Here is a 26210-nt window from a genome sequence, read left to right on the forward strand (position 1 = left end):
AACAAGTTAATTCCGAAAATATATCCAAACATAAATCTTTCAATTTAATCAAATTTACACATCTCGCGGAAAATCTATAAATATAATACATAATAAAGTATATATAATTTCTGTAAACTTTTTGTACGAAATAATGATAATGCAATATCACCATTATCCGAGATATTACACTTGGTGTTTGCGAGCCGACGCCTTTCGCTGCATCATTCTCGGTCGCACCAGCGCTTTTCACTTTTGTCCTCTTGAAACCGCGTCGGGTTTACATTTAAATTTATAATCCGCTCTCATAGAACGAGGGTTTCGTCCGAATACCTCCGGTAAATTGATTTGCAGTATAACCCCGTTCCTTCGTCGCTCTCAGATTTGGCGAGGGGCTCGCGCCCCGAAAGAGGGTAAGCACGAAAAAGACGTGGTAGAAAGCTGTGCAAGCAGAATGGCGAATGGCGAATAACGCCCGTGGCGGGTAGAAATGTAAAATACGAGATGGTCTGGGCGCGGTAAGCGATTTCCAGTTGACTGACTGACATCGGTAAGCTTGGCGCTGCCTCCGGGCAACCTTCTCACCATCTAGTCGGTTTTCCTTCGTTCTATTCTCTCTTTCTTTCTCTATCTATCTATTTCTCTTTTTTTTTTCGAGCTATTCGCAAGCAGACATATACACAACATGCGCGCATATGTGTTGACGTATACAGACAACGTGTACAAACGTATGCACGGTCCAAGACTAGAGTCGCTACTCCGTTTTCCACTCGGAGGCTCGACCGCGATTAAGGTATTCTGCGACAAGACGCGCCAAATTGCACGGTATTTCAAGGAGGCGTTGCCGAGAACCCGCTATTCACCATTGGCTTGACAGCGACCTCGACAAGAACGCATCTTTCCTGTAAAGTGCCGCATGTTCGCTGCCGTGATTCTTTTATACGTTTCTTACATCAATAGTGATCTGTACCAACGATGTTACGAATCCTCAAAGACATTTCTTCGCACATTTTATCAGGTGTAATATCAAATTTAACGCACCTAATAATTATACTTTTCTTTATTTATATTTGGGATATTTAATATGTACATATTCTTCAATTAATATTTATAAATTATTTGAAGTAAATAATTTATCTCTGGTTATATATAAATCGTAAAAAGAATAGAGTGAAAATATAAATTACACGATTATTAATTTCACATATTTATGTCGGTATTAATTTATCGCTGATTTAAAATTATAAAATTTCCATTGATTACTCCATCTATACGTTCATATTTACATTTGCATTTACAGAGATTCGAAATTACGTTACATCGCTGGTATTGTAACCATGATCGTGACTTCGAAGTTACCTTGCAACGCGCGAGGTCTGTCTGTTTCGTATTACATTGCCAAGCACGGTCCACGAGTTTCCGTTTTATACCCCGGTGAACCCCGGCGCGATTATAAGGGACTCTCCGGGAGACAGGACTGTCCTAAATTGCACTCGAGTGTTTCGCAACTCCCCTCGACACTAGGGCGATATTCCCTCCCGAGTTAGTGTTCGCAAAACCCTGCGCGCTCCGAGAAATCTCACTGCTCCTGTATAATTCAACGAGACACTACTTCCGTATACGTCCGTAAGATAATTCCTATTAACGGGAAGAAAGATGAGGGGCCGACAATTTCCGTATCGCGTGCTTCGCGTTCGTGATTCATCGAAGGAGCGTGCATTGCGCGCTATCATTGCCAGACATTATCGCCTGAAGAGAAATATTAAATACAATAGAATTATATAAAAATTAATTATATCTAATTGTTAATTCATCATATATTTATTTGTAACGTTTCTTTAAAAACAAGCTTATTTGCTTTTTATTCTCTTAGTTAGTTTCACCGATAGTTGTAGTAATTGTTCTCCTATCTTGATGTAAAAAGAATTTCACAAAGAGGCAAAGAGAAATGTGTATGAACGGTAACAGTCGGATCACAATCCGGAAAACCAGGATAGTACCGACTCTCGAGAAATCGTTTCGATCTCTCAGTCACGGGATCGGTTCATCGTGCAGGTCGAGAGAGAGGGACGAATGGCGGATTGCGCGGAAGCGGGACAGCATGAGAGAGAAAAGAAACGAGAGAGAGAAAGAGAGAGAAGTTGCTCTGCTGCATGAGAGAAAATCGCGCGAAATAAAAGCATCCAATTTCCTGCGAATCGTCCGTCGGATCTCTTGGCGGACTTCCTCCTCTTGCCGCGACGTCCGACTAGTGGTGCGAGAAGAAAGGGCGCGAAGGGTCGGTTCCTGCTTTTCACAGTCGGACATCAGACGCCAAATGCAGTCGGCGAAACGCTAAGGGGGCGCGAACCGATGGGGAAGGGGTGATAGAATAACTCGCTTTCTCGCTGAACGAACAGCGCGAAGAAGGGCGAGGCTTTTATTTTGTGATGCACAAGCTGGCATTTCAATTATTTATATCGTGCTGTCGGTAACAATAAAATCTCCGCTCTACGCCTTCTCATTTCTGCTTTCGTGCCCGATTTTTAGTTCCCGTTATTTATTTCTATCTCCTTCAGATATTCCCTTCAAATATTCTTCTTCAGATTTACGTTGAGAAAACTCATGTATAATAGATTCGAAAACGCTTTATAAGCCTCATTTATAGAATTATGATTGATTCACATGAAAATTGCATAATAGAGACAGTCGCTATGAATAATTATGTTTATTCCTCTTCAAGTCCTTTTGTATCCTTCTAAGACAATTCGCTCAGAACCGACAAGTGGCATAATATATTTCAAATAATAAAGACAACAGCTGCGGAAGCTAAATGCAAGTCGCAAATTCCTTGCTAGATTGCTGATGCAGCGTGACGTTCGCTTATTTGCATCACATAATTGACAATACAGCTATTTGCCGGATATTCTCCATTCCTTTGCTGCCCCCTTTCGTCGATTCCCATTCTTATCCTTAATCCTTTACGAGCTCATAACGATTCCCGACATTCCTCGACAATATAAACTTCAAGATCCCTTGTTTCTCTCCTTCTCTCTTTCTCTTTCTGCGTTGCATATCTAATGATTGACGAGTCAAGCTTCTTATCGAATCGCGTAACGGATACAGATCTCTGATGTGATTTAAACTTTTGAGCGAGTAAGCGAGGAAAAAAGTTGAAGGACTCACGTAAGCCGCATCAAGAATGAGTATCTTTTTTTCTTCGAAAGACAAACTGACAAAGTAACAATGCTTATCTTCTCGAGTCACATGGCGCTTCAATTATTTACGATGTCTTATTGATACTATCCTATACTCGCTACTCATGCTTTTCATTGTTTCCTCTATTCTATCCTATGCTACTTATCGACTTACAGATTTTTTTCTCTGGATTATATATATTATATTGTCTCATTTAAGCGTTTCCTCGATTTTTGTATCAGACATTTTTACATAAAAGATATCAAATTTGTGTGATCTTATGTGCAGAATAATCGAAATTCATCGTAACTGTGTAAAAATTAGATAATTATTATTATTATATATTTATATATTATTATTATATACTTATATATTTATATAATATATTTATATATTATATATATCATATATTACAAATCTTAAAAATATATAGAATAATATATGATGGAATTATATATTTCCACCCAAACACGAAAAACAGCTACTGAGAAATAAAAGCTTGAAAAATTCTTATCCGAAAAGTTGTTATACTCTTCGTAAAGAAGATATTACAAGCAACCCAAGTTCGCATTCTCTGCGGGATGTTAACGGCGTCGTAACTCGGTTTGGAAGTTTTATCCGGCCGGATTACAGGAGATGTATGTCCCGCCGGGCACCAATAGAGATCGAAGAGGATTGCGCGACGATTGGATCCGCGATCCATCGAAGCCCGCAAGCAATTAATTCATAAGCGTACGGTCGACACAATGGTAAACTATCCACAACACATATCCGTCTCTTCACGCAACAATGGCACGCTAACATCCGCATGTTGCACAAATTGTATCAAGATTTGAATGAGCCACAGGGATAAAGGACTTGATACCCAAGAGACCAAAGATATTACCGCGGAGGATGCGCGTCCCTGCAATTGTCTCGTTGATATATTAATTAACATTATTGATGTTAAGTAAAACCGCCTCGGGCTTTCATTATGAATATCTATTAATCTTATCGAATCATGCTACGGGATCGAGATGATATGATAAGCTTAATGAATTATTAAAAACATTCAAGCAGCATTATCGGATAAAATATATCGATATTTATTGTTCAAAATTTTTTACAATTTTGATATCAGATTTTTATATTATATAAAAATAGCTAAAACTAAAAATTCTTTTATTTTTATTTTTAAATTTTTGGAGCAAATTATTATTCACAAATTATTATTATAAAATAGACAAGTTGTCAATTTTTTAAAAATTATAATAATTAATTTTCTTTAACAATTCACTGTACTATGATAATACAATATCATTTATATAATATCAGATATATAGATATATTTTATATGTTCTCTATCTCTTCACAGAAGATTTTCTTCAGCACAGCAAATTTTTTTTAAATCTTGATGATAATAATCAACCAAGCATGTTATAGCGTATTTCATTCGTTTTTCCTCTTACGAAGTGAGGTGAAAGGCCTGATCGAATCAGCATGATTCCCTCATTGCGTATTACCTATTGCGTAACCGCCAGATTCCACCCCCATCGCGCCCACATTTCCCTCATTTCGCCCCTAAAATCCCAGTCGACGACGCCTCGGGAAAACGAATCCTTTGAAGTCGCCTGTACCGAAGAAGTAATTTCAGCGCGACCCTCGCCGGCAATCGTTTTTCCCGGTTCGTATAGGGTCGTTCGTCTACCCCACGAAACGTTATTATCGGGAGCACCCCATCTTTGATAAAGACAATTAGCGACGTAATTCATGCAACAACTTTTATGAACGAACAGACAATTTTGCAAATGCATTTAGCAGCCATTTTTGAACCACATTAATTTTAAATTGATAAGTATTGTATAGATTTTTTTTACATGCGAATTTCTTTAAAAGCTTAAAATTATATATACATGTGTCGTTAAGTATTTTAAAAAATTTTTAAATTCTTTTAGAGCGATCTCTGTACAAAATAATTATAGATAAAAAGATTTATTAGAAGTATATAAAAAGGAGGAAGTTTTAATAGAACCTATTTCTGAGTAAAAAAAAAGTTTTATTTCATATTAAAACATATTTAATACTTTTAATCGTGTTTATATTGAAGATGACACAACGCAAATAACTTATCCGGCTGTATTTATATTGTTTGTTTTTATTGAAAGCACGCGGCCCTTGGTAGAGGACGCGTAATAGCACGAGCTTACTATGTCAATGAGTTTGATGCTTACATTCGAATAAGACGGATCTATTCTCCATTAATCGTCATTACATTTTTCTTTTTAAATCTTTTTTATCTTTTTTACGCAACAACTTACATATCGCAAACTTTTTTCATTAAAATTACAATCGATATTCCTTCGAACAGAATCTTGATTCGATTTTACTTTACACAATTTAATTTAAGCAAAGTGAAACTCATACTCTGTACCTTCGTAGTGTGGAACTTAGTTAACATTAAACTTCGCGCATATTGGATTCAAAATACGATTCCTACCAAAATTCAATCTGGAACAGTAGATACAGGTCTTAACATTGCGAAGGATAAAATCCAATGCGAGGCACGTATTTCTAAAGTTAAGCTATAGATACAGTTTTATAAAGTAAATGATCTCGGAATAAAAATCCTTTCTTTTCTCCATTTTAAAAGAAATTGTCATGGATTCCCGTAATTAACGAAATTTTAACGCGAATTTTTACGGGAAAAAATTAGAAAATTTTTTGACTTGACAAGATAGCGATATTCTTCCGAAAGTAGTTTAAATATTATCGAACGGGAATAAAATAATAGAAAATTCTTACTTATCTGATTTCATGATAAAATATACAATCTTTTTTTAAAATTGCAAAACAAAATGTAATTTATCACGCAAATTCCACGACATATTCTCATTTGGTGCGATCGAGACGGTCGGATCGAAAATTGCTGAAACTAATTAACGAAAGGCATGGAAGATAGTACCAATTTACGAGCTCAGGAGTAATGGCCAGTTACTCAGAGGTTTGGTCTTTTTGTTGCAGGTGCGAGGGTGGCTGGCTACAGCTCGAAGGCAGCGCTCGTGTCTGCGGTCGTAACCAACGCTTCGATCGGCCGGTCGTCCTCTTCTCGGATAAGCCCATCGCGACCTTACATATGCAGTGAGTACGATATTTAATTATATCACTATATATTTCAACTGGCGAACAATTTTTGCGTTATCGCTTTGTTCAATCAAACTAATAATCAATTTCTTTTCGAGCGAATCGCACATTGTTTGATTTGAAGAGTTTTCTATCCGAAAAAATTCACAGTATATATCGTGAATAGATTGACATTTTAAATGTAAACATGAATGATTTTGAGTAAATGATGGAAAGTATAGGAAGCATTTTTATGATTGAAGAATATTTTAAAAAACCGCACGCGTAAATTGAATTAATATTTATTTGGAAATATAGCTAAATTTTTAATAAGAACAATGCGTATTTTCGCAAAAATTTTCGCCGACTCCTTTTTTTTCACACTGTGGACAAAATGAAACTGTTCTAAATGAATAGCGGACGAGTAAGGTTGATTTAATGTTACTGTGCGAGTTACCGTCAGTGTGCATAGTACTATCGAAAAAGGAAGACGAGAATAGACGGCAGGACTCGCGGTAGGTAGAATTCCAATGGCATTACGAAATAGGAACACGTTCTGAGTTAAGTGCTCCTTACTAGTCCGGCCGTTTGCCATCCGGCTTGTTATTCAAACGTACATCAATTTTCGTATATTAAATTTTATTCTTAAATACCATTAGGTACAGCAATACCCAAAAGATTAAATTTGTATTTTCACAAAAATTACTCAATCCACTGGCACTTATCACGATAAATCGGATTGATTTCGACGAAACGTAGGGAAAAAACGAAGTGCGAAAGTGACGTAGAGTATTTACACGATTCGTGCCTTACAAGAAGCGATTTTCATTAGCCCTCTTTCACTTTTCTTTGTCGCTTGCACTTGAACATTTTCCTCGCGGAGAGTTTAATTTAAATGCAAATTGATTTATATACCTTTGATAAAATAAAATAGGGATTTCTCTGTTTACGACGCGCAAAGGCGAGAGAATTATTTTTTAAATTAACCTTGACAGTTTGTGCGCGCGCGCATTTGCATGTAACCATATTTAATTATGAAAGTATAGAAGTAATAATGCAAAATTAATAGCTATTTATGACCCATGTGTTTTGAAACATTACGAGTGCCCAACAGTTAATGGGAAACGAAATACAAATTAATTATTACGTTTGATAAAATATATTACATTGATTTATAATGTTTAATAAATGTAAATTTGTGAAGGATGTCAACATTTTATGATTTTATTCGCTTGCAATATCATAAATCAGAATTAACCTTTGCACCAATTACTTTTTCTCATTATGTTTTATCGTGTTGAAAATCAAATGTAATTGAAATCAAAGCACGGAATAATTAATACTAACAATTTATGAAATTTTCATCCGCTCCGTAGTCACAACGAATTATGGTGGATGTCTGAGAGGCCCGAAAAATCTGAATAATTGATTGGTACATATTGTCAGCCTCGCGAGAGTCAGTAAATGGTAGAAAAGTTGCAAATTCGTTCATAGGTAAATTTCTGAGCGGCTCTATTGGCATCTCCATTATTTATGTTTCTTAATTGAGGTGTCCAAAAAAAAGTACGAATGCTAGCAAATGCTGTTGGACAACGAGAAGCTTCGTTACGAGCTGCTCATTAAATATTTATGCCGAAATCAACGTCTACGATATCCACGTCGTTGACTAAGGTCCGCGTATACATAAAACATTAGTAGTTTGCTCTACTGCAACTCGTTTCTTTGACGAGTCGCATGAAGATTTTCTGAAGAATGTTTCCGCCGCGATTTTATAGCTTGCTTAAAATTCGAGACGAGTCTGAACGAATGCTCGCCAGAAACATGTAGACATGTATGTCACACGAGAGATATATTTGACAAATTAACACGCGCAGTCTTGCTTTCGAACCGCGGTTAATTTTGTTTGTTTCCACGATCTGCCGCGCACAAGCTGAAAATTGAGAGATTTTCGCGAGAGTAACGTGGCGTAAAATTGAATTCTGTTAGCCGGTCCTGAGAGTAATTTCATTGTCGGGCATGATGTTCAATAAATTTATGAGAAAATCAAGCTTGATTTCTATCGCAAATTATTTTACATTTCCATAAACGTGAACGCAGCAAACCTAAGGTAAGATAATAATTGTTTCAAATAGCATCAAAAAGTAAAACTCAATATGTGTAAAATTAATAAAATATACATGCTGACGTAATACATATTAAAACGTATGTATATATATATATATATATATATATATATATATATATATATATAAAATATCGTATTTTCAATAAATACTTTTTTATATAGGATTTATCAATTTTATGACGATTTATTTATTATAATTGAATCAAAATCTCTTAAGATGAAAAGATAAATAAATGGTCATAAAATCTATAAATTTCACATAAAAAAGTATTTATTGATAGTACGATATCTATTATACGTATAACAAGAAAAATCGAAAGAAATACTTGACGTGAAGAATGGCAGCTTTTAATCCGGAAATGTCTCTCGTGTTATTACTTGGCACTTTCTTCTCGGCAGAGACTCCAAAACGCAGCTTAGTCGGTATGAAATTTATATAAGTTGGGAAGTTGAGTGTAATGTGGCAAACCCGTCGCACGCGACTGGCATAAACGTGTCAAGAAATGATTTATGACGGTTAGTTTCCACTCCCGACCATGGCAACTCCTGTTTTTATGTGAAAATACACAAGAAACTAACAACAAACGACAAGTTATGAGCCATGATCCGCAATATTTCGATGGAATATTGAACAGGATATCTGTGCATTATATAAAGAAGAAAAAGGAAACATAAAAGTGACAATTTTGTCGAATAGTTACTTCTATTATGACATGCATTTAAAAAAAATAAAGTAATTATATAATTAAAATAATTTACTTACAAAATTTTATTTATTTATATTATAATATATTTATATATTATTTATATATAGATAAATTATCTTGTAGATAATAAAGAATGTACAAATGGCAAAGAAAAACAGAATTTACACGAACGACTAAATATACGTATACAATAATATGAAATAGCACGAATTTTTCATGAATTTCTGGTTGAAAATTCTTGGCGTCGTTTAATCGGTTAAATTAACGGGCTGCGACGAAAATTTCGTCGGATAAAATCTCGGAGATAAATACACAATGCACGGAATGGTGCATAATATTTTTCACTGCTATTCGTAAAGTAACGACACATATCCCGCCGAATTCGAGGCAATAATCGGATTCCCGTGAAATTTCAACACGCTCATTTCCATAACTACGTCCTTTTATGTCACCGTGAAACATTGAAATGGACTGAATTATTCAACCGATAATACGTGGCTCATACGTGGAATACAGACGGAAACTTTATCCGTTATGTTTCAACATATTGTATAATATACTTTAAACTACGATCATTGTCCACGCAGAATATAAACCGTAATAAGATCAATATATGATCTCAGTTTATCCTACAATAAAAGTGCTGCTTCATGTTGAAAGTATGAGAGAGCCTCGCTTTTTCTTTTGCCAACATCAACATGCCAGATTTATTCAAAAAATATCTTTTTTTAGATGGTATATATCAAACAGACATATGTAGAGCGAAATATGCAATAAAAATATCGAATAAACCATCCAACATCTGAACGTCATTTATAGTAAAGTAAAACTCCGTTTTATCACGTATCATCAGGAAGCAGTATTTTATTAGCATAAAAAATTGGCTGCAAATTTTTATAGATAGACTGTTCGCTTTTCTTCCACCATTAATTTCAATTATGCGATCTCTTAACCTATTTAAATTTTATTCATTATAAAGAAAAATTTACATTTTTCTTGAATTGTTTATGTCATTATAAATATTCAGAAATATTTTAAGAATTTTCAAGATGTTTCAAAAAATTGCCTTATAATATATGTGTACTAAAAAGCATTTATCATTATTAAAAGCGTAAAAAATAAGAGACTTAACAAACTATAAAAATCTGATAGTTTTGTAGATTTTAGTATCATTCTTTTAGATGTTCTTTGAATATAATGGATCATGTGACGAATCTTCCATAATGGAATAGTTTGCATATTCTTTAGATTATATATGTTCGATTATGTTTACTAATCGATATTAAGAAGTGATACATATACGTCAAATACACTTATATTGTGTGTGAAATCATATGTATATTATATATATATCTTAAGTTTCCGCACAGATAGATGTTCAAGTTTGACATTTTATTGAAGTAATAACATATCTTTGCATACATTCGTTATAATTTTTCTCATCCAACTACATATCGCATCCAATTAGTCAATATCGATCATTTCTCTGCATGCATTATTATAATTGAATAATGCTTTGCACGTTAAAGATCAATGAATTTATTCGCTGCGACTAAATTTGTAAAAATTTGTAAAGAAATAATTTCAATACAAGAAATGGAAATTAAAGTAAAAGAATAAAGTGTCCCTAACACAATTACTTATCTCATATATGCATATTTGCTATAATAGAATTGAGTCGGTCATTGCAGACTTGACAATTTCGCAGGAGATCATGAAACAATGCTCGCAGAAGTTACAACGCGCCATGGAGCCCGAGAAAATCGTAATAAATTTAGTTGACTGCGAATTTCTGCCTGAATTTTAGATGATTCTTGTCGTGGCGTGACAAATTTACGTCGCAATCTGGCGTATTTTGGCGCATGCTATGTTTATGGGGTGTGCTTGTACCCTTTCTCTCTTTTTTCCGTAAAACGATCTCCGATGAAAATTCGTTGGTCGTTGTTTGCTGCCGTCAAGATGCTAAACTACAAAACTACATTCCGAAATTTATTTCAACGATTGTTTTTTTGAAATTGGATGATTATAGCGACTTTGGTTGAATCTTGGCTTGTAAATAATCAGAATTGAATGTACACTGATGATACGAATTATTATTATTATATGTTGATCTGAATACAGAATAAGAGGAAGCCATTATAATTATCATTTATCTTTGTGACCTAAAAATTTCTAAGCATGTTTTTTGTATTCTGACAATCTGCATAATTAAGTGGGCGTTCTTCATTTCTCGCTGAGCACAATCTTTTCTTTTTTTTCCCATCTTTCAATTTACATATAAATTAATTAATTTTTGGCTGAGTAGTGCATAGGTCCTTTGATTATACATGATTTAAATTAATTTAAATTAATTATGTACATGATTTTAATTAATAACATCAATTTTTTATGGATCATTCAATGTTGCTTGCAACATGCGTCATACTGATATGACATAATCATTATTGAACACTGAGATGGAGACGAGTTTTTCTTCCAAGTTACCGGCATTTGTGACGACTCGAGTTCTGTCGTCCTGATTTTCGGTTCGTTTCACGCTGCTACACGGCAGCCACCTCGAACTTCCGCAAAACTTAGCCGGTCGCAATAAAATCGATATCTCGACAAAAGGGAACGACCTCTGGTAACGGCGTGCTTTATACGATCCATTAGGCGAATGAAAAGACAAGAAAGGCTTCGCTCGCGCCCACCTTTTTCACAGGTCCGCCATCATTCCATCGATCTCCTTCTATGTATAAGAGGCGTCTTCATAGAAAAATATCTCCGGGTGGTGAAATGAAGTTCGTGTGTTTATTTCAAAATAGCTTCCTTACAGTGTGCAATTTTATGGCAGGCCAATACGGTCCTAGATATTTTCGCGAAAAGAATAATATTCGATGGGTTGGAGCTTTATCCATTGGGAAAAGCGCTTTTCTTTTAGACACTATTGATCGAATTGCTTTTGGAATTCCTACGAACGTAGCAAAAATGTCAGACGCGAAAAGAGATCTCCAATTTCTTTCAAACAATAAATCACCATTATACATTTCAAAAAAATATATCTTTGTTTTTCGATAAAATTTTATTATTGGAGAATATATATAAATTACATCATATTATTAAATATTGCATACGCAATAAAATGAATTATATTAGAATTGCCTCTTATAATAGAGAGAGACGTTGGCGAAGAGCAACGAGCAAAAAGTCCGAGTGGAAAACTCGTATGTCGAAATGTCAGGAAAAAAGGGAGCGAGTCAGATGAAAACGCTACTTAAGAAGACGTAGAGGAAACCAAAAACGGAGAACTTTTTTATCTTCTTAAAAAGAGTAGATGGCACAGTCTACACAGTTATATTCTGAATTGTTTAAATGCTCAAATTTCTTCTGTATATATGCAGATTAAATTAAATACCACCGATCGGAATCATATCGCAACATATTGTCGTTATAATCTTACTCTATTACTACTGGATGTCGTAGAAACAAGATACTATTATAAAAATTCATTTATATATACACAAAGATAATTTACAGATTATTTTTTTTATAAATACTTTTTTATTATCTTTAAAAACTATTTTTGTTATATATATTTTTCATTGATAATTAAAATTATTAACTTTACAGATTTAATACGATAAATTGAAAACAATATCTGTTTAGATTTTTATATTCATTATATTTTATTTAATTGTTGGAACATTAAAATTAAATAAAAGCGTGATTATTTCTTCAAATAATGACATAAACGATATCTAAGTAATACACGTCATAAACGAATGGAAACCGTTCGACAATCAATACAGAAATTAAAGTAGCACAAACATTTCTATCAGCTTAAGAAATAGAAGGTAGATCAACTGTATAAAGCCTATCGTATCTTAGCTGCGGGTAGAACAAAAAGAACGGAGAGAAAAGGACGTCTTCTATATCTGTCGAACTATGCTTTCGATTTTACGTGCTCACTCTTCCTCTTATATACCCTTGTCAGACTGCAATCCTGATTGAATGGATGCGGGTCCGTGCCATGTCTGCGTTTTCCGATTGTTGAAACTGTCTCAAAGAGAGCTATAAAACAATCCTAGGTAATAGAAATAAAGAAAAAAGCGGAAGATATACGATTGTAAACAAAAGTATCATCATTACCGTAAAATCCGACTTAATAAATGGAAAGAATCTTTCACGATGACAGTCAAAGTGTTCCAATTTCATAAACGTGTACGAAGTTCATAGTTTACGCTTCCACCATGTTCTTGCGATACATCGCATCGTAAAGCGAGAACAGACACTTCCATAAAAATAATGCTCCCACAAGAGCAGGCGATGCTCTCAAGACTCGAGATTCTATTTGCGACGAGTGAGTTACCGCGCGAGAGAAATCGGCCGACGTATCCCGATTCGGTTTAATCGCGAAGAAAAATTAGGTTCGTTATTCTACCACGGATAGGTATATCGATTAGCAGATTAGTCTTATCGAGTACGCGAGGAGGACGTAGGAGGGGAAACGGAAAGAAAGGAGACTCTGATTCCGGGAGCAATCTGTCTACTTGAGTCTCGTTCTCGCTCGAGGTCAGGGATACATTTTTCGAGGTAATTTCCCGTCAGAACTCCCCCTGGGATAACCGTGCGCTCTCATCGAACCCGCTGGGATGGGACCAAGATAAGCTCGCGCAATATCGGATTCGAATCCTACGTACAAGAAGCGTGGGACGAGAGAACGCACCCTAGGGTACTTTCTGAGGGAGCCGAATACAACGCGACAGCGAAGGCGGCGGCGCCGCAATGGCCTACGCGATCTACACGTTCGTGATTTATTCGCTCCAGTATAAGATGAATATTTTATTAACCCATTAGGATATAAGTTGGCAATTTATGTCCGGCGGATCATAAAAAAGACTTAGGGACGAGAAGTATTTTAAGCGAGAAGCTCGCTAGAAAGCTCGCAATATTTTAGACATTCTTCATTGATAAAAGTCTTTGTTGGCGGGCATACGGAGATAACTTGCGATAAGCATAAGTTTATGAAAGTAACAATGAATCATTACTCCTTGTTCCATGTATTTCATATTTTATGCCAGTAATATCGAGAAAATCTAAAAGAAAATCTTTATTAAAAATTTTGATCAACATGACAAATATTATATTGTTATTTATATTTACACAGTAATTAAAATAAAATACATAAATAATTTCTTAGTAAAGAATATTTTTCTTGTCAATAATATAATAATGAAAATATCGCATTGGATGAGAGCAACGAGGAGTAGAATCTTCGTATGTACGCTTTATATATGTCTTTAGGCAACACATCAAACGTTATCGCTTCGGAATATCTACTTAGGAGGAAAGGGAGTGCCATGTTATTCAACACCTCATTGTGAAAATTACTTACGCCATTCTGTAATAGTGTCGTCACTATGTAAGAAGGAAAACAGTAGGTGGAAGAGAATTGCGAAAATGGGTAAAATGGACATAGAATGCGCAAAATTACAGAACTACAGCGCTAATGTTAGCGACACGAATTAGCAATCTTGTTACAAATATCGGTCCTCGCTTTTATCGAAAACGATCCGCTGATCTTAATCGCGCAATGTTGTTAAATATTTTTTATATATCAAACCTGCCACATGCAAAATATTCTCGATCAGTTGCGAACGTTCCAACGAAAATTAATCGAATAATTATTTCTAGAGAGAATATTATCCAATAATTTCATGAATAATTTCGCGTTATTATATTATTTCAATTGACTCATATATATTATACATATATTTTTTATATCTACCATACATATAATATGGTATGCAATATCATGACCATTTTACGTAAATTGTAAATGATCTTTTTGCTTTCATTTATTTATATCCATTTTTTCAATCAACGAATTTATTTGTTTCGATCCCTACATAAAAGGGAAATATCAAGCGTAGAATTAGACATTGCCTTATTAGAGATTAAAATTTATTAGAGATTAAAAATCTTTTCAAATTTTTCACGCACTTATTAATTTCGTAACAAAATTACATGCGAGATAATTTTTACGTAATATAGAAAGTTTATTTGGTGGATAATAAACTATATGCGCGATAAATTAATCGTTACCTAATTGGGAGTTGTAAAGGCGCGTGACGTGTAAACGCATTATTTTCCCAAATATTGAGCAATTAATACGTCACACGTATTATTATCATCATTGACACTTCGTTTCGGAAATGATTAATTTGCATCCGCTCCCATATTTCCAAAGGCAAACGTGGGCCCCTTCCACGCTCATCGTCGTTCTCAGTGTAACACCATACGTAATTGCGTATCATCGAATTAATCCGTGTCGACCGATTACGCACAGTTAGTTACTATCGAGCGCGATAAGAATCGAATTTCGGACACACACCGTTCTCAAATAGCCGATCTATGCACCGACCGGTGCATATCGATAAGGGTTAAATTCTGCATGTACAAATCCTCGCAGTGTCATGCCCCGCTTATCGATCATTACAGCTAAATGGTTAATTGTTTGTTAAATGAGAGACTTAAGCGAAATTATGTATTTAACATATCTCATTCGCACATGGTCCCTAGCAAATGTGAATTTTATAATTATATGAATATTAATAATTACAAATGTGAATTTTATAATTATATGAATATTAATAATTACCACCTCGTGTGTGATTTGTCTCTTTTATTATTTGTATATCTTTTATTTGAAGTAATATAATCTTTACATATTACTTTTTAAAGATTTTTATGATTTGCTTAGAGGAAAACGTTTCTGCAAGCAATGTTTTTAAATTTATTAATTCAATATATTAGAAAAAAATACATATATACATAAATCTAATATAGTATTAAAAAATATAGCAGGAAACGTGTATAATTTATCTCTGCATTAGTTTATTCGAGAATCAGCCGTTTGAACGTATTTTGTACGCATACCAAAATGCAGCATTTATACTCTCGGAAACATATGTAAGAGACTTAACTTACCGAAAACGAGATTTCAAGTGAGAAAAAATATCGGTCATTTGTCACGTATAAGCTTTCATCTTGTGAGTTAAAAACGAATCAACCATCCTGCTCCATGCCCGCATCCGTCGAATGCAAATAGGCCGAATTGTGCCGAGAGGTGAGATAAAGCCTGGAAAACCCCCGGCGCAATAACGATCGCGGGGCGAGAACACAGGGTGACGAATCGAGAAAGTGTAAAACGTTCGATCGGAAGTGGCTTGTGTTTTTGACGAAAAAGGGGCGAATTTCCACGATTGCAATCGACGAGCTGTGAACGCAAGGCAGAAAATTGCATCGCGGTACGGCTGGCAACATCGTTCTCTCCGTTGCTTCTCCTAGATACAGAACGAAAGTTGAAAGTTGAAATTTCCAAAAGCGAATGTCAGTGCAAAATTAACGCGAATATCGGGGTTAAAAACAGAGTGCGAAAAAGAGCTTCGAGCATGACACGTCACGCCCGACGCGACGCTACAATTTCAGGAAATATTAATCTGCACTGGCATATATATCCGTGCTATAAATGATCAACGATGTAGTTTCCCTTGAACGATACGACACGTAAGTGTTCGTAAGGAGGGTGTGTAATTTGCCTAGTAATATACTTGAAGCTTTTGTATAGTCGGAATCTAATATACTTGCACAAACGAGTGTAATATTAACTTTGACAGCAACACGTTCGCCTCTTTTGATCCTCTTATCCGAAAACTAATTTCCCCTTTGACACGCGGCGTTGCCTAAACATGTTTCGCCTTTGACCTTTCGCCTTTCGGCCTCCCCTTTTCACGAGATGTTCCAGCTCCGTATACCTACACAGACTGCGACGATTACCATTTTCAAACGCTTAGTCGCTTTCAGCTCTCCTTCGTCCACCGACCCAATTTCCCTCTGACGAGTTTCTTTGGCTTTTCTTTTCCTCTTTCGTTTAATTAAGCTGCGAACATTAAGCAGTAGGAAGCTCTCATTTGTTATTCATTTTATCCGGAAAACTGCGCCTGCTCTAGCACGGCACGGTAAAAAACCACCTGACAGTCGGGAATTAACTCTTCCATTCTACTTATTTCTATATTTTTATATACAATATAAAACAATATACATATGCATGTACAAAAAGTTAGAATATTTAAAAATATTAATATGCGTGTTAGTTAATGATAAAATAATATAATACTGATTTTTTTATATACATAGCAAAATTTATAGCTATTACAAGCTTTGAAATAACAGTGAAAAATAAATGGTTAAAATAAAATGTTTACCATTGAACATGATTCGTTTAAGTCATACGATACATTTAATAATCAATTTATTTTATGCATATAAAAAATATTTTATTATTAATCTATACGAGAAAACACACACAATCCATTAAAATTTTTTACATGTGTACGATTTAAGCTTGTAAAATACATGTATAGAATTATTTATGCTATACAAGAATTATGCATAATATTAATCTCTGATGATTTTTTCTCTCAATAAACAATATAACATTAGTAATATACAAATATGCTAAATATATATACGTAAAAGAATATCCGAGCGAAAGCTTTGCGATTGTAATTGTTAATCCTTAATAGGCGCAGATATATCGCAAATTATATGCATATACTTTATCCAGAAATAATCCTCTTTGCGTCCGCAGCATCGGGCGAGGAAGTGAAGGGAATGAAACAGGGAGAGGCAGAAAGAGTTATATGCCGCGTCGACGAAAACTTCGACAAATCTCCTCGCGAACGACGACGTAAAAAACAAAATGCCCCGAAATTAACGCGTTACAGTCACGCATTTTCGGCATTAATCGCATCGTCGAATTGGATTTACGAGTCGCGATGCGAACTGGCGTTCATCTGTCGGTCGCGTTTCATCGGCAGACTGCATTTGCATTGTACCCCGCATGCATTCGACATATACATGTATATATATGTATAGGTATATCGCATATATGTATATGTAATCACGCGTCGCGCCCGGTGATGTCGAGTTATATCGACATTAACAACCCGTAAGGCCCAGCCTGGCTAGGCTACTTGTTAATCTCATGGCTTTCGCGGCAACGCCGATCCGGATTAGCGTACCTCTCCCCCCCGATAAACTTCATCAGTGTCATTGCGAGTAACTGTCCAACGACGATTTCGCCGGTCGTTTTCGGTGCGTCCGTTTGCTCGCTAGATATTTGATCTACACACGATCGAATCCGATCTCGCCGACGGCGATGATAACCCAAGCTATGCGATTCGTCCGATATACCTCGGGGAACTAATAGATGCGACATCGATAGTCGGAACATTTCCTGCATACATCTACTTCCTTGCAGTTACGATACATGCGAGTGAACTCTCAAACTTCCTCGGAGCTATTTGATTTTCTCTGATGATTCATCAACGCTACGTCAACGCACTACGCATGTACATATCTATGATCCACAATATGCGTCACGAAGGTGTAATCGAGAATTATTGAAATTTCGTATTTATATTGTATCTTTACGAACGTGATCTACCAGAAGAATAGAAATCAAAAAAATAAAATTTATAATTATCTATTTTCTTCGCGATGTCCCGTATCTTTTAAATATTTTTATAATGTATTTGCTGACGCATGTAAAGCTACAAGGTACATTCGCAAATGTGATCCCAATATGAGATCATTTTTATTCGAACGAACAAATTTTATCAAAGGATTATTCAATTAAACAGCACATTTTAATTGTTTTACATGTTTCAAAATTTTCAAAATGTTTCCAAAAATTTGCAAAGAGAAGAAAATAGAGATATATGTATACGAATAACATTACGCTTGAAACAAATGCATTTACTGGCATAAGATTCTCAATAAGCTTCGTCGCGCATAGCATTGTCGCATTAAGAAGCGAGCCGGATTCGTTCTCGTGATAACTTGGGCTTAGGCGGCCCAAAACCGCGGAAATCCGTTTCCAGTCTCGTAGCGAAAACCGCACTGTTCTCCAAGACGCTACCACACTGGCGAGTCTGGATAGCGCTACGGTCTGGTGATCACGACTTTATGTGAGTTTCTAGTACCTTGTAAACGCTTAAGTCGCTCGCTACGGCCACCAGCCGCAAACTCGCATCTTGAATAAATACGACTGCGTCTTACGTTTCCTATATAAGTATGATTGTCCTTAAGGAAAAGCTGCCTAAACTCGACCGGGCGCGCTCGTTACGTTTTAGTGCGGCAGCATACAATGGCAGAAGCATAATTACTTGCAGAACGTTGTTTTAAGCATCAGGAATATCGTAAAGAATACTTGCGCATAGCTGAATCAGATGAGAATAGGATCTTGTAATCTCCCCTGATATTACGATTATCGTTGCAAATATTTTATAACGTGGAATCATTTCATTTTCAATTAAAAGATAGAGGGAAAAGAACACACGTCAATAAAATACGAGAAAGTCGACCTCTGTCTATCTGATATATCTACGAGTTTTATAGGATAACATATCAAACGACAATAACTGTATCAAAGAATACAAAAACAAAGGAAACGCGCTTGTAAAAAAACACATGGCAGCCGCGCATAAAAAGCTTGTGATAATTGATGCGGATGTCAATGCAACAATTTCGCTTTGTTGCCTCCGCTGCTTGTTTCTATTTCCCGATAATGGTGGTCCCCGCTTTTCTGACTCTCGCGACTCATTTTATTCAGACAGACACGCGCTTTATTATAGAAACTATCGTGCTCGATCGCAATGTCCGAGCATCGGTTTTGCAACGGGACAAGTGTTGTATATCGATTCGCCGATTTGAAAGCGACCGATTTATTGTTCCCCGTACTGACCCGTGCGTTAGAACTCGGGTTCTATTGGATGAGCCGGGCCTTTTCGCGTTCGCGTCAAAGCCATTCCCGAGTCTGTTCAGCCGCATTGTTAACTAACGATGTGCGCTTTATGCGCAATGGAAACAATGTAAACACGTTATACCACTCGTCGAAGTGGACAAATGGACGCGTCCCCTTTCTGTCGAGCGATCGTCGTCCAGTCGCGTAAAACACGTTGCGTTGAGATCCCAGTTGTGATTTTACATTTCGCGCTCGCGTGGCTTAAGATCGATTTGTAACGACATTATCTGATTCTGACAGTTTCTCTCCTGACTACGGTTGCGTAACCGGCAATATTCCGCAACGTAATTGAACACATGATTTATATAATTGCTGTACATTACACTGCAGAATCCTGCTTATTGTGTACAAAAGATTATCTCCATGATTTTATCGCAATCCAGCAAGCGATAAAAATCAAGCGAACTATTGTGATAATTTTAAATTAGAGGAAACACACACTATATAAGTATATCAATCTTATCGAGAAAGAATAATTTTTCCTTTTGACAGACTATCGTTCTCGATAAGGCGATTGTCGTACCGAGGAATTTCCGTCTCCGAGATTTTAAATTATCAGCTCCTTCGTCGTAGAGACGTTGACGGATGGTGGCGAAGTACGTTCACCGTTATCGTTATCAGGACAAATCACTAGTCGTCCGATCATCCTGTCGCTGCGTCTCCCGCTGACGTCATTTTTCCCAGCAACGGATATTTCCTTCCATTTTTTTACGAAGATGTCGTCGTTCGAGTGGCTGAGGTCACCCGCAGGGGTTTAGTCCTTCGATTCGAGCGGTTCTCGAGAAAAAAAGAGAGAGAAATAAAATCACACGATCCAAAAGTACTAGACATAAAAGAGAGAAAGAGAGAGAGAGAGAAGAGTCTCGCGGTATACTCACTTACCTATCTATCTACCTACCTACGTACACCTACCTACCTACCTACCTACGTACCTACCTACCTCTAGCTACCTTCCTATCTACCTATCTACCTACCTCCGAGAACCGAGCGCCTTATCTAACTTCGCTTGAGCGAAGCAAAACACGAAGACGAGAGGATATGCCCTCGGCGCGTTCACACAAGCATCTCTGCGTGGTGCCCGCGTTCGATGTAACAAAGACCGCGAGATAGAAGGGAGAAAAGCTTCTCCATATAAGGGACGACAAAGTGCGGATAGAAAAGAGTACGTACAAGATGTAAGAGGCCACTTAAAAATCGATATCCGCCCGTTGCACCTTTACTCCTACTTGACATTTATAGAAATACGGTTTAAATTATTGAGGTACTTTATTCGAGGAAATCGGCTGTGAAAACAATCGCGAACAAGGGCGACGGCAAAATATTAGCCTAATCTCGCAATAGATAAGCATTATATAGGAAAATAATATTTATATAAAGCTAGTAAGATACGACAGCGCGTGTGAGATAAATACTCTTACATGAAAGTCATATAGTTTTTAAGAAAATATTCTTTATTTTAATATTATGTCCTATCTTTCTGACGGATTATTGTTCTTAAGTATACTATTTATTCATGTAAGACTAGAAATTATTATGTCTTGAATTATGTTTTTTGTAGAAATAAATATTTTACTTGATATGTAATTTTTTATTTAATCATAGGAATATCTTTCATTGAGGTATTTTTTTCTTATAAAACGGGAATGAATGATTTTGTGGTTACGCGATGTTATTCGATCAATGTAAAAAATATCGACACAACACACTCACGTACGGGCAAAACACATAATGTGAATGCACACGAAATATCGTGACCCGTTATTAAATAAATAAAAATGATTTTTATATTAAAAAAACCGGCGGTTTATTCCCGTTGGGTCTACATCGTTATTTATCCGTTCGTCGATAACAAATCTTCTTCACGCGGATATTTATCACAGCCATAAAAAAATATGACTGGTCTAAACCAACAATATTCCATTATAATTCTTTCGCACTTCTATCGTAATATTTAAAAATTGCTTCATTTCCCGCGCGTTTAATCTCCATAGTTAAAAATCAATTGTTTGATTATCTAATTAATGTCATATTTGGGAAAAGTATTGTTCATAAAATTTGTATTTTTTCGAACTACTATTATAATATTATATTATTTTGCCTTAAGCAAGAATAGATTGAAAAAAATAACATAACAGATATTCTCTGAATTATTTATGTAAATATATATATAAATTATTAAATATTAATAGATAAACAAAATGTCGCAATTTGGAAAATCATTGATATACTTGTAAATTGAGCGCAAAAGAAATATAAAATCTTGAAACTCAATTTTATGGAATAAACGATATTATATATTTGTATTTGTATTTGTAAACAAGGTACCATACAGCTGACGAATAGTCACCATGCTGAGGGAAAATATTTTTGTGGTAAATAAATAAAATGCGGACGGTTGAAGAACGGAATACTAGAAGCTACTTAAGTATATATGACCCCTGCATTCTATATCGTCGACACCTCGCGAGTTCGTAAATATAAAAGACTGCATTTACATTTCGTTTTCGATGCTGAAGGGTGCGAGAAAACCGAAACGGACGAAAGGAATGTCCGGCAGACGAGATCGAAAGCTACGAATTGCAAAGACAACGCGCTTTGCGATAAGAGTCTGGTATCGTAAAACACGATACGCGTCTTCCCTCAGACGATCGTGAAAAAGCAAATACCGAGAAAACACGCGGCGTATACATACGGGAATACATAACGCAGGGAAAATATAAGACGCGACAGAAGGAAGTGATGTTCCTCGTAAGGGGACAACGTGTAGACGGTGAAAACGCGGGGATTTCCTTGAGATTTATGATTACTAGAGTAACGTCTGTATACGGAAATGTAAAGTGCGAGGGTAAACACGAAACACGGCTATTGCTGTAGCTATAAATAAATATTAGGTAGAAAAAAAGAGTTATCTGAACATGATGGCAAACTGCACGTAAAATGTATAAAAACGTGCAAACACATAAATATGAAACGCATTCGTCGATCAAATATATGTACATTAAGTTTCTACGCATACAGAATATCCATCAACTGCAATTGCATTATTTTTTAAGTACTGACTGTATTTGGCATTAAAAAGAGCGACGTACACGTCGAATAAAAAAAATTCCTCGTAACATTTTTGATGATGACAAATATTTTCTCAGAGAATTGTTCGAAAAATTTTAAAAATCATACGATATATAGTAACATTTCTGGCGCATCTCTGACATTTACGCTACGATTCGTTGAGCAAATGCAACGCTCAATCGATACTGTACAAATATCCAATAGCATCGGTCATTGTCACATATGTGGCACGTTAAACACGAAATGCGATATCCGAAATTTGTCATCAGCGAAAAATATTCGACGATGGCAAAAGTGACATTCGTAAATGCACTTATTCGAGCACATGGCGTCGCGCGTATTTTATGCTTTATCAAAACACTCGCAAAGAGAAGACGGATAAGATGCGATTCTGCAAGGTAGCAACTCGGATGCTGGGAGTGTAAGACGCTATTGCGAAGATTCGCGTCTCTCCGGTACATGGGGAGGACAAAGTGCGGATGAAAGAAGAATGGAATACAAAGTCCTACTTAAGACGCAGTGTCCCCCGACCGCAGTGCGGTCCTTTGAGATTTACTTCGCACGTCTAGCTTGGAAGATTTACCTTTTAGAAGTTACCTCCGGCGCGCTCGTACTTAGGGATTCCCGTGTCCTGTGTCGTGATTTAATCGGTGAGCATTAGCATAGTCTTCTCGAGATGCACCAAGATGGAGCGACATAATTATACCTGCAGTTTACACTTTAAGCGACATACTGAATCGAGCTCATCCATTTTTCCGACTTATATCCAAACATTTATAAAATTTCAGAGTAATTATCATGATAAAGCTTTGAATATTTTCAAGTGACAAATATATCTCTATTTATAGTCGAAAGACTTTTCAATAGGAAATATTTGAAATTTCAAATGAGCAAAGCGAGAGCTTTTTCTCTTTAAGGCGACGGTCTTTGATGTTCCACTCTAGAAATTCGAGAGTCGCGTTGGTTTATGAGAAATTAACCTGACGGTTGCTGTAAGCAAACTAGTGGCGAGAACGACGAATCTCAAAAGGTGTGTAGCCAGCTTTCATATTTTATAATTACATACATTTATTTGAAGAGTACATTTATATAAAGAGTGGTCTAAAGGGCCCTTTCGATGGCTAGAAAAATCGCATAATCAAAAATATATAATTCCATTTAAAAAAAATTATCTTGACCTTCAAATCTTTGAAAAAGATAATCTTCAAAAAACTTTTTCTGTTTCATAATTGTCTGTTTGAGCGATGCAACTTTTTCATTAGATCTTTTCATCATCAAAAAGAGATATTAAGATAGTCCATTAAAAGTGGACACTATCCTGTACATACATATAAAAATCTCAAAGTTATTTATTTCCAATATTATGCGAGATTTCTATTTCCTCAAGTGTTTTAAATCTGTCAGTTTTCCTAGAATATCTATATGTTGCATATGTTACATATATTGTACCATATCTAAAAATGCAAAAATCTACTTTTGTTTGATTTATCGGCATTATAACTAATTATAACACATTAATCATATGAAAATAAATAATCAATTTTTATCGAAATTGTAATGTAATATTCAGTTTAAACGATAATGAATTAAATAATTGATATTGAATGTTAAGTAGATTATAACTGTATAATTAAATGTTATTATATGTAATATTTTGTATAATACACACACACATATATACATATATATATATATATATATATATATATACATATATATACAAAGAGAGAGAGAGAATGAGGGAAAAAGTGAAGAGAAGAAAAGAGAAGAGAAGCAATATATATATATATATATATATATATATATATATATATATATATATATATATATATGCTATTATATATTAATATTTAACTCATCGTGCAGATATGTATACGATAATATTCAAATCTATAAAAAACTATTTGAGTATAATTTAGATTATGCTCAAGCAGTGATCAAGCAGTTTTTTCATAACAATAAATATATACAATAAATATATATATATCAGCAAACATTAAATTATTTTAATCAACTCAATTTGTCTCGCATATTAATGCAGGTATGTAACTCTATTAGTTGATACATTCAATTGTAGAATACACTAAAACATATCAAATTATATAAAGGCAACAAATATAATTTTCTTTTGAAACGCAATTTTATATTATATAACGTATATATAATATTTGTTTATTATTAATCTCGTTATATTAAATGTATTTTAGTAAAATTTAATTTCACGAGATTTAAATATTTTAGAGATATTAATCTCTTCATTGTATATTATTGATGTAAATATTTTTAATAATGCAAATATTATTTGAATGTATACCTCGAGTTTGTTGTTTTGTTACAATTTGAAAAAGCATTTTTCTGTAATAGCGCGGATGTGTAATGTGATATAATAGTAGTATTAAATATGTGATACATAATAGTAGTATAAAAGTATTAAAATCCATCCACAAAATAATCTTTTATTATACATACTTACAGCTCTTCTCTTCCGGGAATACATTTTTGTTAATTAAATGTATATTAAAAAGCTACCTCTCGTTCTTTACTGACAAAAGTAATTTAAAATATTTAAATGAATAGAAATTATTAAAAAATTACATATTTTAACTACATAGTAGTTAATACAAATAATGGAAGAGGATATTTTAATTAAATTGATATTCTGATTAAAGGATTGATTTGATAAAAACCGATTTCCGCTCGTGTCATTTATCACCGAATGAAACATTCCTGTCGCTTGGTAGAATAAAAGTATGTGGACCATTTAATTCTCCGCTCGGAGTGGCGTGGTTACTTTCGATGATGAATTTCCGGCGCGACGTTTATCCAACGATGACGCGAATTATGAAAAATTACGGTCGTCTCATATATGATACGCGACCGACGTGAGCTTAATTAATTCGCAATTTTCTTCGTGATACGCGAATTCCCGGCGCGAAATTTCGAATAAATCGCTCCGGCTCGTGCACGGAATTTAAGAAGATTCTACCGCGCCAGTTTAATATCACGTTCGAATGACGCTCTCGAGAATCGAAATGCCAGGAGAATCAGGCCCGGGTGGATAAGAAGGACTGGTTATATGATGGGAACGGAGATGGTATCCGTGAAGAGTGCATCCAACTTTGCTCGCTCGCCCTTCCGGCAGACACCACCCTGTCCCAGACTACCGCCCTGCACCGAAAGGACGATGTTATCGAGATTCTATGAG

General features: G+C 35.3%; 1 protein-coding gene across 6 annotated transcripts in view; it reads left to right on the plus strand.

The window, feature by feature from the left end:
• Window positions 1-26210, plus strand: part of LOC145976530 (uncharacterized) — a 228868-nt gene that overhangs the window by 126175 nt on the left and 76483 nt on the right. For all 6 annotated transcript variants that reach the window (XM_083107683.1, XM_083107684.1, XM_083107685.1 and 3 more), the window contains one exon: window positions 6157-6273. In XM_083107683.1, coding sequence (XP_082963809.1) covers window positions 6157-6273 — 117 coding nt within the window. The remainder of the gene's footprint in view (window positions 1-6156; window positions 6274-26210) is intronic.

The sequence above is a fragment of the Camponotus vicinus genome, unplaced genomic scaffold, assembly GCF_025532165.1.
Source record: "Camponotus vicinus isolate PSW18456_S1 unplaced genomic scaffold, iyCamVici1.0 SCAF_9, whole genome shotgun sequence".
In the NCBI taxonomy this organism is placed as follows: domain Eukaryota; kingdom Metazoa; phylum Arthropoda; class Insecta; order Hymenoptera; family Formicidae; genus Camponotus; species Camponotus vicinus.